This window comes from Pogoniulus pusillus, chromosome 8 (assembly GCF_015220805.1).
Source record: "Pogoniulus pusillus isolate bPogPus1 chromosome 8, bPogPus1.pri, whole genome shotgun sequence".
In the NCBI taxonomy this organism is placed as follows: domain Eukaryota; kingdom Metazoa; phylum Chordata; class Aves; order Piciformes; family Lybiidae; genus Pogoniulus; species Pogoniulus pusillus.
Genome location: NC_087271.1, coordinates 18,023,235 through 18,036,911, shown reverse-complemented (window position 1 = coordinate 18,036,911; position 13,677 = coordinate 18,023,235). Strand labels below are relative to the sequence as shown.

At 43.2% G+C, this 13,677-nt stretch overlaps 1 protein-coding gene across 4 annotated transcripts; it reads right to left on the bottom strand.

The window, feature by feature from the left end:
• Window positions 1-7,590: 7,590 nt before the first annotated feature.
• Window positions 7,591-13,627, bottom strand: LEPROT (leptin receptor overlapping transcript). Of its 4 annotated transcripts, none has more exons than XM_064147439.1 (5): window positions 13,468-13,618; window positions 13,245-13,320; window positions 12,330-12,516; window positions 11,026-11,160; window positions 7,591-8,241 (listed from the first exon to the last, which is right to left on the bottom strand). In XM_064147439.1, exons 1-4 carry the CDS (start codon window positions 13,481-13,483, stop codon window positions 11,044-11,046), a joined length of 396 nt encoding a protein of 131 aa, XP_064003509.1. In that variant the 5' UTR covers window positions 13,484-13,618; the 3' UTR covers window positions 7,591-8,241; window positions 11,026-11,043. The 4 variants fall into 4 exon arrangements, with proteins under 4 accessions (XP_064003509.1, XP_064003510.1, XP_064003511.1 ...); XM_064147440.1 differs by having other exon boundaries at window positions 7,591-8,070; window positions 10,997-11,160; window positions 13,468-13,617; XM_064147441.1 differs by lacking the exons at window positions 7,591-8,241; window positions 11,026-11,160 and adding an exon at window positions 11,198-11,461 and having other exon boundaries at window positions 13,468-13,627.
• Between the last annotated feature and the right edge of the window lie 50 nt (window positions 13,628-13,677).

Here is a 13,677-nt window from a genome sequence, read left to right as displayed (position 1 = left end):
GCAGGCCAGCACCTCCAGTACCGGGTTCTGTTTTGAGCCACTCACTACCAGAAGAACAATGATGTGCTGAAGTAGGTCCAAACAAGGTCAGTGAAGCTAGTGAAGAGTCTGGAGAACAGGTTTCATGAGGAGCAGCTGAGGTAACTGGGGTTGCTCACCCTGGAGAAAAGAAGGCTGAGGGGAGACCTTCTGGCTCTCTGCAACTCCCTGAAAGGAGGTTGGAATTGCATAGGGTTTGGTGTCTTCTCCCAAGGAACAAGTGATAGGACAAGAGGAAAAAGCCTCAAGTTGTGCCAGGGGTGGTTTAGACTGGACATGAACAACAATTTCTTCCCCAAAAGGCTTGTCAAGGCCTGGATAAGACAGCCAAGGATGGTGGTAGAGTCTCCATCCCTGGAGGGACTGAAAAGCTGCAGAGACGTGGAGCTGAGGGCCATGGTTTAGCGGTGCCCTGGCAGTCCTGGGCTAATAGTTTGGTTCGATAATCTTAAAGGTGTTTTCCAATCAAAATGACTCTATAAGACTAGATCAGAGAAGATTCAGGTACAGAGCACATTCTCATCTTCCACTTATATACGATCCCTCGAATCCTGCTTAAAATGTGACAGTCATTTTTCTGCAAATTCAGAGGAGCTCTGCACCTTCAAATACCAAGATTCTCCCTCCAATGAGGGAGTAGTTAGGTATTTTAGTTGAAAGGTCTCCACTAAAAAGGGTTTCAAACACAAATCTCATTTGATTATCCAGTTCAGGCAGCTTTTCCCTTCACAAAGTTCATCTGGAATGCAGCATTATTCTGTCTGAATGGCTGCACCCATGGATAACTCCAGCCAAATACTGATTGCCTTTCTCTCCACTGTGGCACTTCGCACAGATTCAGAGACTGCATCAGGCTGGAAGGGACTCTCAAAGGTCATCTTGTTCAACACCCCTGCACTGAGCAGGGATGTCTCCAACTAGATCAGGCTGCCCAGGGCCACATCAAGTCTGATCTTGGATGCCTCCAGGGATGGAGCCTCAACCACATTCCTGGGCAACCTGTTCCAGTGTTTCACCAGCCTCACTGTGAAGACCTTTCTCCTCATCTCCAACTTAAATATCCCCTGATGCAGTCTCAAACCATTGTCCCTTGTCCTATTGCTACCAGCCCTTCTATACAGTTCTTCCCCAGCCTTTTCCACCACTTCAGTTTCTTTCTACATGGGTGAAAGAGATAAAATTGACTATTAAACATGTGCTCTGTAGCTGAATCTTCTCTGATCTAGTCTTATATCATAGAATCAAAGAATCCTTTTGGTTGGAAAAAGACCTTTAAGATCACTGAACTTGAACAGGTTTCATTTCAGGCAGGAAGTTTTGATATTTAATTGGGAACAAAATAGCCTCAATCCTGTTCCCTTACCTAGTCTGCAAAGAAAAATAAGAGTAATAAGGAATGGCCCATTTGTGCCATTTAGAAGTTTTCTGAAGGCCAGGGAAATGCTATCAGGTTAACCTGATTATTTCAAGTGCTACAGGAAAACAAGTATTGACACGTCCTTATAATGAGTTTACCTACAGCAGAGACTGAATGAAGGGAATGCAATTAGCTTCAGCAACTTAGAATATCTGAAACCTTCACTGGGAAGAGTGGTAAGCAACAAAAGCAGGCACTTAAATGTCAGGGAAACACATGGAAGAATGATGATCCTTTGACTTGAAGCCTTTTACAAAGAATCAGAGACTTTGGGATCTATTTATTAATGAGACACCAAAATGATGTCCATGTTAACTTCAGGTTGAGAGAGTTGGGGTTGCTCCACGTAGAGAAGAGAAGGCTCCAGGTAGAACTTTTGGTGGCCTTTCAGGACTTAAAAATGGCAAGAAGATAGCTGAGGGCAGACTTTAGAGCAGGCCTGTTGTGACAGGACAAGGGGTGATGGTTTGAACTAAAAGAGAGAGCCACAAGACTAAAAATGGGAATAATTTCTTTACACTGAGGATATTGAGACATTGCTTCAGGTTGCCTAGAGAGGTGGTAGATAGCCCTGGAACCATTTCAGGTCAGGTTGTTTGGGGCTCTGAGGAACCTGCTGTAGATGCAGCTGTCCCTGCTGACTGCTGGTTGGTTGCACTAAATAATCTTGAAAGGTCCTTTTCAACCTAAAACACTCTGTGATTCCATGATCCCACGTCTATTTCTGTCTCTCAGTGTAATCCTTCTTGTCACTAAAGGAGAATGTATAGACATCAGTGGTGCCAGTAACTGTGACAGCCATCCCTTAGCAGAGCATTCACCGTCTAAGAAAATGACACCATAATTAATTTGGCTGGTTTTGCTATCAAAACAGAGGCATACATTTTAAAAGTACTTTCCAGCCTGCAAAGGTTGAGAAATCATTTTTGAACAAACTTCACTCAGTGAGGCACAGCAAATCATAACAGCTGCTAGAGCAGGAATGTTCACAAGAAAGCCAGGAAGAGATTTTTCACAAGGGTTGTAGTGCTGGGATGAGAGGAATGGATTGAAGCTGGAAGAGGGGAGATTTAGACTGGAGATTAGGAAGAAAATCTTTTCAGTGAGGGTGGTGAGACACTGGAACAGGTTGTCCAGGGAGGTTGTGGCTATCCCCTACCCGGAGGTGTTCAAGACCAAGTTGGATGAGGCCTGGAGGAACCTGGGCTAGTGGGAGGCGCCTCTGCCCATGGCAGAGGGGTTGGAATGAAATGATCCTTAACATCCCTTCCAATCCAAACCATTCTAGCATTCTATTAACTTTAAAGCAGGTTTTTATATTTCAGAAAGATCTCAAAAGGCTCTGGATAATCCTTTTTATATCCCAAGGGATATTCTGGGTATCAAACTGTGTCCTTCTACCCAAGCCCCACGTCTCTGACAGAAAAGTGACCACAAAAACAGGACTCAGCATTCAGCACCTCAACACCAACTCTTGTGCAGCTCTAATTCAAGGCCAAGCATAAAAAATATAACTGTAGGGGGTTTATATGCATGTGGCTATAACAACCTACACAACAAATCTTGGTATTTAATTGCAGAGACACCAAGAGGCAAATAAGAACAATATGAGGCAAAGACAATCCAGACAATAGCAGACAAAAGAAGGAACTAGAATTGCCCAAGCTGGTTTCGGCTAAAGAAAGTGTCATCTCAGAATGATTTCTTGGTGCATCTGAGAAAATCAGTGCTTACAGGAAAACATGGAGTATTTTTAGCCTCTTTCTGTTACACACAAGCAGTAAGTAATTGGAAATTGTAAGTTGAAGCCACCAATTCACATCACCAATTCAAAACATTCTAAGTTTTATGACACAGTCCTTTCTAAATTGCCACTTATTTGCCTCTCTTTCCAGACTGTTGATGTCCATAAATCATTATTTCTTAAGTTGTTTTGAACCTGTGACTTGCTTTTGACTCAGCTTCTTCTGACACCTGGAGCCAAGAGTAGTTCAGTCCCATCAGACAGGGAAAGAAAGACTGGTTGCAATTAGCATCTGTGAGAGATGAGTATTCACTCTCTTACCCTAGAGAACTTGGAACTGCCAGCAGCTGGGAGAGGGTTCTTTGGATTGGTTCTGCATAGCTGGTTTCAAATGGAACTGCAACTAATAACATAGAATAGAATCAAAGAATTGTTTCAATTGGAAGAGACCTTTAAGACCACTGAGTCGGACGTTCAACCCAACACCACCGTGGCAATTAAACCATGTCCACATGTTTCTTGAACACCTCCAGGGATGGTGACTCCACCACCTCCCCGGACACCACGTTCCAATGCCTGACCACTCTTTAAGTAAAGATATTTTTCCTAATATCTAACCCAAACCTCCCTCTGCACACATGGAGTAGGGAGAAGACCTCCTGTTAGGCAAGTGAGCAGTCTTCTGAGCCACCCCAAGAGTTAGGATGAGGACTGGAATCAAGGCAGAACTGCAGGTCAACACCTGCTAGGACCTTCTGTTTCCTTAGAGGGCTGAGCCCTGGGGGAAGAGAACTAAGAACCAATGAAGAGAACAGACTAATGATGTAGCACAAGCACTGAAAAAGAGGAGAGGAACAACAAGACACCTGCATCATTCGTGAGGGGTCTAAAGAGGTTTGAACAACCTGTAACCTAACAGAGGATATTTGCTGAACATTAATTAACTTTACACATTTCTCACTTAGGAGACCTGCAGGTAAACTATGACTGTGCATTGGGAAATTGTTCCTCATGAGGATCTGCCTAGCTATTAAAAGAGATTTATTAAAGGATACCATGCCCTGGCTTGCCTATGATATTATGATTTTGTATTATCTGCTTCAAAAGGTAAAATTCACTCTATGTGTGCACATGGGAAATACTCTGCACTTCTCCCTAATTTAAAATTAAACTAAGAGCAGAGTTCTCTATCAAGACTTGTGCTATGAGAAATCATTTTATCAGCATGGAGTTGTTTAAAACATCCTAATGTCTCATCACAATCATTAGCATTTATTTAGTTAGGAAAAAAACCCAGACCACCACGGAAAACTTGGCCCTGCAGGGTGACACTGAGCCATGTTAATAGAAACAAGGACAAGCTGTTGAATCCTCTCCTGGAGTAAAGTGCCTGCTGTTGGAGTACAGGCAGATGGATCTCTGCAGCCAACATCCCCCCCTGTATCCTGCATAGCACAGCCAGAAGAAACAGACGCTGAGACAAGAGGGACAGTCTGTGGCACAGAAGTGACTCATGAGCACGCACACACATTGCCCTCAGATACTGAGGATTTCAGCATCTAACGGATTCAGGCCTCTTTCCTCCCTCCTCCCTCACCAGCTTCAAACAGGGAGAACTTGATCCCTAGTCAGGAAGTCACAACTATTGCAGCTTTTGTTTCTGTGTTGTGCAAAGACTTTTTTTTCCTTTTAGAAGATGGAAGATTGGTCACAAAAGCTCCCATTATGTTATGAAACATCAGTTTGAGGCAGGAATAAAATGAATAACACAATCATAAGCCCAGATCAAAGAGTCACAACATTGGGTAAGTGACACATCTAAATGTCACAATCAATCCTCTTGTTCCAAGCACGATAAAGACTGTTTAACTTCTCCCCAGGTCCTCAAGCAAACCAAAACATCCAAATTACAGCTCTCATTTATTCATACTAGCCAAGAAGTTGAAAGCAACTTAGCCAATATACTGGAAAACCATGGAATCATCATGGTTGGAAAAGGCCTCCAACATCAAGTCCAAGCAAAGCTTGAGGCAAATTATAAACCCACAGTTCACAGATACCAACAGCCTCAGCAGGTAGGCTTGCAGCCCAAGTGGCCAACCACATCCCAGGCTGCACCAAAAGAAGTGTGACCAGCAGGACAAGGGAGGTGATTCTGCCCCTATGCTCTGCTGTCATGAGACCCCACCTGGAATAGTGCATGCAGTTCTGGTAACCCCAATGCAAGAAGGACACTGAACTGACAGTGTGGGCCCAGAGAAGAAACGCAAAAATTACCAGAGGGCTGAAGTACCTCTCCTGTAGAGATAGGCTAAGAGAGTTGGGATTGTTTGGCTTGGAGAAGGCTCCAGGGAGACCTTTTGACTTTCCCAGTATCTGAAGGGGGCCTACAAGAAAACTTGAACACTTCCTCCTTGAAGGTATTCAAGACCAGGTTGGATGAGGCCTTGGTCAACCTGGTCTGGTGGAAGGAGTCCCTGCCCATGCCAGAGGAGTTGGAACTAGCTGATCTTTAAGGTGTCTTCCAACCCAAACCATTCAACAAATCCACAAACTTCCCTTTTTGCCTCGAGCTCTGACCTTCAGCACTTTATTCCCCACTTAAGGGTTTCAAATGATTTTGGGGGACTTTATGTGTGTGTGTGTGTGGTGGATTTTCAAACTCCACAGAAGCAAGCAGCTCATTTTATCAGCATTCCCCAAGGAAGCATGCAATAGAACCTACAATGTAACACAGGCAGCTTTCAGCACTGAACCAGCCACATTAGACGTCACCATGCACACAGAATCAGGGGTTTAGATCAGGATAACTGGAACTCTACATACTTGAAAACACATTTCCTTCTAGGGCTGAAGGATTTTGGGGGGGGCAATGGCATGTTTTTATAACCTGTGCTCTCCTCAGCACTATCTGCTTTACAGATGACGATGAAGACTTCCAAGTGCTGAGTGACAGCAGGAAGAAAGCCACCTGAACATGCAGAGATGGGAGAGGCAGCCGGGAACAATCAACCAGTCCATTTCAAATGAGCTAGTAAAAAGAAGCAGGGTCAAGAATATCAGTTAAAATCCAGAACTTGTTTGTGGGAAGTGGTAACTCCACAGAAAGAAGTGAAGTGCCTCCAGATGAAGAGCTCCTCATGGGGCAAAAACAACTGTAACCAATTTCTGGAAATAACCCAGAGACACAGGTGAAATAAACCTCAACCTAAGGAATAAAAAGAGATCAGAAAGAAATAGGCTGAATTGGTTTAAGCTGATTGGCCTCAGAGTGGGCTGTGTTAACCCAGGACAGAGATTCCTGCAGAAAATATTCCTCTTTTGAGTGTCCACTGTCTTTAAAATGTAATTGCAAGTCACCAGTTGCTGATTCCTGTTTAGACACTAAGGAAGAAATTCTTCCCTGTGAGGGTGGTGAGGCATTGGAACAGGTCGCCCAGAGAAGTCATGGAGGTTCCAACCCTGGCAGTGATCCAAGTCAGGTTGGATGGGGCCTTGCACAACCCAGCCTAGCAGGAGGCGTCCCTCCCTTGTGGCAGGGGAATTGGAACTAGTTGACCTTTAAGGTCCCTTCCAATCCAAACCATTATCAAGAAACACATCCTTGTGAAGCCCTCCAGTAGATACTGGTCATGTATTTGCAGGGGCCACTTAAACAAATCAATTAGTCATTAGCACTTTGACTGCATCTAGTTTAATGAAATAAACTTTTCATCCATTACCATAGACCAGAAACAAACCCTGCAGAGTAAATGATGTAGTGTCTTAAAAGTCATGCTGTGCTAACAACTGAGATCAGGGCCAGAAAGAACATCTTGGAGCTTTGCATAATTTTCTGTTTAACAATAAAAATCTGCATGTGGCTTACAAAGACAAGTTTGTTTGGTTAACTCCTAGGTATTAACGAGTTTGATGATCATTTAATGGGATTAAAGTCTCTTCAACAAGTTTTCAGAAAGTCACCCGAGGTTGTAACCAAGAAGGTTACAGGCTTTTAGAGCACTGAAGACACTAGTGGGGCTTTAGAATGGGTATGAGAAGAAACTTCTTCACTGACAGGTTCTTGAACACTGCAACAGGCTGCCCAAGGAGATGACTGAATCCCCATCCCCAGAGGAGTTTAAAAGAGGCAGAGATGTGGTGCTCTGGGATATGGTTTAGCGCTAGACTTGGCACAGTTAGATAATGGTTTGAGTCTACGATCTTAAAGGTCTTTTCCAACTAAAACAAGTCCACAATTCTATGGCAGCATCAACTCCACCTACTACAATAAGATCAGGCCTTCTGAAATTTGTTTGTTGTCTCGTTCTGAAAGCACCACTACATGTGTTTTATCTTTTCTCTCACACCAAAGCCTGTTTTCACTTCTTGAAATTTTAAGACAGACATATTTGAGTATAGGATGTGTTTATTAGATGATTCCAAAAGTCAGTTTTATTAGACACTTCAAAAAGAAACGTAGAATACATTTTAATGTCCATGTTTTAATACTTCATCACCTCAAGAACCTGGCAGTCATAGCAAAGAAAACCCAGTGTTTACAGAAGTAACAAAAGCTACACTGCATCTGAGTTAGAGCAAGCATGTTTAGTTGAGAAGGAAGCTTTATAAAAGGCAGTAGCAGATTCTCAGCTGATTATGACACAGTGATAGTGCCACGTAGCTGCATTCCCCAGATCAGCATGCTCTGGAAATTAAGGCACTTTTGGGTACACAGCATTCACTTCCAGAGAGGGAAACCATTTCAGAGAAACCACAGGCAATTGCTACTGGTAGATACTGGCAGTATGCCCAGCACTGGCCATCAAAGCACCAGCTTTGTATGGAAGAGTGAAGCTCTTGATACCAAAGCCTCATTCAAGCAAATTTACTTTTAAAGAGGTCAAGGAAGATTTCCGTGATTTAAATACAATTTTTAATGTCAAACAGTTTAAAGTAAAAGCCTCCATGAAGTTCACTTTGAGAATTAGTGTATGGAGCTGCTTCAAAAGAAGAAAAAGTACTTGCTCCATCTGCTGTTTCATGAGGTACCCACCACCAACTGCAACATGAAAGGAAAGTACAAAAAGAGTAACTTGTCCAAGAACCAATTTCAAGACTGCAGCTCTAATCTCCTTTTTAGATTGTCATAGATTCATCTGCCTGTAGCTCAACCTGTCACACAGAGAGTTTACTAACATTCTACAAATAAAGACTCTGCATTTAAAGAAAAAAATCATCTCTGCTGGTTTTCAACGATGTCTTGAAAACAAAATTTCATCATTGAGTAACTTTGCAACCTTTGGCATTTCTAAGGAATAAAAATCCTCAACGATCTAAACCCTGCAAGCACAAGGGTATTTTAATGAGAGTTAAATAGGCATCTACACAATCAGACACTTAAACTGTGCATTATTGCTGATGGTTTACTTACACTAACTCAAGGCAAGAATGGCCTTGTACAGGGAAAAAAAAAAGCAACTTCTTAAAAAAACAAAGTATGCAGAAACTGCCTTTCCTCTAAACAACTTGGCTCATATGAGAACAAATCATTTCCCCAACAGTACTTCACAAATTAGGCAGGATTCAACAGATTTCACATGAAGTAAGAAAGACATGGTAAGAGAATTCTACTTTAAAAATGCCATATCTTTGATGAGCATTAACAACCGGTGAATCTTCTCCTGTGGCCTAGACACACTACAGTACAAAACAGAGCTACTCAGCATTCCTCAGCACTGAGCTGTTCACCTTACCCATACCTGGTGCTGAAATTCAAAGCAAGCCATTAACCTTCCTGAAACCTATTCCGTTCCTACCTGAGTGATATTACATCACCTGGACCACAGAATGATTTCTGTGCTCACTACCAAAGCACTCACGTTACATTCATTTTTCGCTCTGCCCAGCAATCCACAGGATACCATTTTGTGGTACAAGAATACTGAGAGAATTGTGGAGAGCAGGAATTTAGTTTCTTACTTCACGGAGCAAAAACCTCTGTATGTCTACTTTTCTAAGAGAGAATAAACTGAAGTGTCTCTTCCTTTACTCTCTTTGCAAATTACTATCTTGGAGGGTTTGGGTTGCATCAAAAAGCATTTTTACCAAACTGACTTAATCCTGCGAGTTATGGTTAAGGCAACAGTAAAATTTACTTTCATTAGTGTGATTATGTGGATGTTTACTCATGATCGTGTGACTATCTACTGGGATAATGCTGCGTAAAAATACAGTGATTTAATGCAATAACCTTTTCTTACAAAAAAGATATGAGTTGGACAAGTACATTTTAAAAGCAATTAAAACTGAGGAAATAAAAAGCCCTACTCAAAACAACACTCACTTCTTTGCAATTCATACTAAGAACACCAAGGTGTACACTACAGTCCACTGTGTAGCACAGGATTTGTGTGTGTCCTGCGCAGTTTTATCCTTTTGTGAACATTTGTAAGAGAATTATATCAGCTCTAAGCATTAAAAGGGGATTCAAATAATTATTCCCAAAATATATCCATTGGTTTTGAGCAGAGACAAAACCTGAGTATCCTTGGAGGGAAATTATTTATTAAATGAACATTTTAAGTGGAAGGATGTTTACCCAGTGCAAGCTGGAGCATTGGAGGTTCCATGTAAACATAAGGAAGAACTTCTTCCCTGCCAGATGACAGACCCCTATAGCAGGCTGCCCAGAATGGCCATGGAGTCACCTTCTCTGGTGACATTCAAAATCTACCTGGACACATTTCTGTGTGACCTGCTCTAGATGATCCTGCTCTGGCAGAGGAGTTGGACTGGATGATCTTTCAAGGCCGCTTCCAATCCCTACCATTCTATGGGGCTGTGTAAGAGTTCACTGCATTATCTTTATAATTTTGTGGAAAATGTTGAACAATACTAAGCAGGTTAACCTTTATATTGGTGATTGCTTCTCCCCTTTGCCACTCTGGTGAAACTTCACCTGCAGTGCTGTGTCCAGCTTTGGAGCCCCCAAGACAAAGATATGGACCTATTGAAGCAGGTCCAGAGGAAAGCCCAAAGATGATCCAAGGGCTGGAGCACCTTCCCTATCAAGACAGGCTGAAAGAATTGGGTTTGCTCAGCCTGGGGAAGGCTCTAAAGAGGCCTTAGAACAGCCTTCTAGCATTTGAAGTGGGATACAGGAGAGCTGGAGAGAGGCTTTTGACAAAGGCTCGGAGTGACAGGATGCGGGGTAAAGGCTTCAAATTGGAAGAAGCCGGATTTAGATTGGACCTTAAAAAGAAATGATTCCCCATAAGGGTGCTGAAGCACTGGAACAGGTTGCCCAGAAAAACTGTAGCGGCCCCAAACCCAGAAGTGTTCAAAGCCAGGCTGGATGGGGCCTTAAGCAACCTGATCAAATAAGGAGGCATCCCTGCCTAGCACAGAGATTGGAACTAGATCATCTTTAAATCCCTTCCAACCCAAACCATTTGAAGATTCTATTCAAGGTGGCTAACAATCTCACCAGGCATGCTACCCAGTATCACATGTACCACTGACACTAGTGGGCTTAAACCAAAATTAATGCATGTATAGTGAAAAAAAAAAAAAAGGAATAAACCAGCTTCTTTGCAAACTTATTTGGAGACCAATTTGCTGGCGATTCCAACTTTTACTGAATACATCAGGTGAGGTGTCACAAGGGCCTTTGCCCTTTAGCCGAAATGCATCTTCACAAAGCATGTTGTTACGATCTGACAACACAAAACTACATGCAGAGGCACAGATGTCCACCTCGGCGTGCAGACACACACGTGGTATCATACAGACACATAGAGACACACAGAGGATACATATGGTGATACATGCTGTGAAGTATTACCAGCACCAGAGCGATGTCCTACCACTGCTCCCAGCTAAAGTCATCTCCTCTACCAAACACAAGAAAAAAGCCTAGAATGGTAAGGAAAATGACTGCATTGCCAGCCAGCACCAGACCACAGGCTCCCCATTTGATCTGAAATGCAAGGAAATGAAACAATCAAAGCAGGTTTTATAAGACAGGTTCAAGCCAGTTGTTTATATGCATTAGGTAAACTACATGAAATACTACATAAAGGTGCTAAAAGCATAGAGATATAAACAATGTACAATTCCATTTATGCAACTAACTAGTTAATTAGCAACCACTCAGATTATTTCAACAGACACGCTAACAATGCTGTAGTTTAGAACAAAATAATTACCTTGTCATCATTAAAACATTTTTTTTTCCTATGACTGAAGTATGTGGTGAAACTCGTGCTCTCCTTTAATAGCTTTGCAACAAAATAAAAAGATCACCTTTCAGATAAATGCCAGTAGCAAGGATGGGAAACAATACGTGGTCTTAACGGTAAACAGCTTTAATCATCTGCTTAAGTTTACTCAAATCAGCAATGTTTACTCTTAAAAGATAGAGCTATGAATTCGAGGTCCCCCCCGTGGTCATTCCTGGTTCTGCCAAGGCCACAACTTTCAACTAAAACTGCAGCGTCAGGGAAATCGTGCATCACAAATAAAAGAAACCACACGAAGTCTTAAGCAAAGCTGAAAGATTCAAGAGGAAATCAACACAACACACCAAATCATCAGTGGATAGTTTGGGAGACAGGATGAGAGTTGTTTGCTTTGCAAAACAAGTGTGACCAAATTCTCACCAGGGAAGAGCAGCTCAGAAAGCAAAGAAAAAAGAAGGGTTTTCCCCTCTGAGGTGTTAAACTGTGAGCTTGAAAAATGCTTTGAAAACCAGAAAGGCAGCTCTGGAAGCTTGGTCTTTTAACTGTTAATACACTCCAGCCACCAAGGTTTCAGCATCCTACATGGAGAAAGCAAACATTTTGAGAGAAAAATATGGCAGAGTGGTGAGACAGAGAGGTGTGAGATGCTGGAAGAGGCAATATCTTATATTAAATCAGAACGCATCTGGAAAATAACCTAGCTAAAAAGTTTTTCAGTTGCGCAAGTTTTTCGTTCAGGTCAAAAAGCAGCACTGACAGACATAATGTGAGAGGTTGCAATTATTTTCACTGGAATTTTGAAACAGCAAAATAATGACATTAAAGGCAGGATTTACAAACAGCAACAGTGCACTTGGAGATGATACTTTAGTAACCAGTGTCTTAGAAACTAGCAAGCAGAACTTACCGCTTCAACTCGTGCAAGGATTATAGGCAATCCAAACGCAGAAACAACAATTCCAGTTGTAAAGAAATATGCCAGTTCCCTGCAGGCACTGCTAGCTGCATCACTGTCATCGCTCACTCTTTTTGCAATGAAGTGAGGAATGGGGCAGATGAAGTAAAATATTAAGACAAACAGAGGCCAATACACACTGGGAGAGAGGGAGAACGGAAATACATAGTCAGTTTAGATTGGTGCTTCAATAAAATATATATTCTGTAAAGTTCATTAGTTCACGGCTGGACAAGTGGATTATGTGACTGAACTAATCCCACCTTGTTTTCCTCCCTGCACAAGCCTGCTGTAGTGCAGGATCCACTCTCTCACACCACCAAAAGTCAATTTAATTTACACTTGCATCACTTCACTGATTCAACTCCTTCCACCGCCTCACAAAACAGTCACCAGAGAGAGAACAGGAAACCAAGGCAAGCGGGACAGGAACCACGAGTTCTGCTACGTAAGAGGCATCTTGAAATATCAACAAGCTGCCTGTGAAGGCACAGCCTTCCACTCTCGTCTCCCTGTGAGCTCTCTCAATAGCTTCATCTCGATTTTTAAGTGCAATACACACTCCCAAATGGAGTCTGTGGTGGGAGGGCTGGGTAAAGACACAGGGAAGTAAGGGAAGAGCTGCGGGAGGTTAAAAACGACTGTTTAGCCATGGCACTGCTTTTGCTGAGAAGGTCTAGAGCTATTTTAAGTCATTATTTAAGATGAAGTAGCTAAGGAGATGATATTTAATTACAACAAACTATGGTGTGCCAAGAACCAGAAAGTGAGCGAGTACTGGAAGGTAACCAGAGCCAAAGAGCTCTATTAAACGAGATTAACACAATTAATGACTACTAAGAAGGGGAAGGAAGCCGACCCGCTCACCCGTAGTACTCCAGGGCGCAACCCAGCATGAGGAATGTCAACCCGATGGCTCCGCTGAAGGACAGCCCCACGAGAGCTGCAACGGCACAAGCGAAGCGGCAGTGTGAGGTTAGAGCTGCCCACCCCCGTCACATTTTACCCCTCCCCCGCCCCGGCACTGCGGCTCTGCCCCCTCAGAACAGCCGCGGGTCAGGAGTGGGCAGGGGCCGGGGGCGCCCAGTACCTTTGACGCCAGCCATGTCGCGGGCGCGGAGCCGAGCCGAGGCGGCGGCGCTCAACTTCCGGCCCAGCGAGCCCGCCCTTTTCTGCGTCACGTGATGCGCTGTGGCGCCGCTGGGGGAGAGGCGTTGCCATGGTGCCGGCAGCTGCTGTTCGGCCTCGGGGGGCTGCTCTGTCTGTCCGTCTGTGCGCTTATGTATATGTTTGTGCCTAG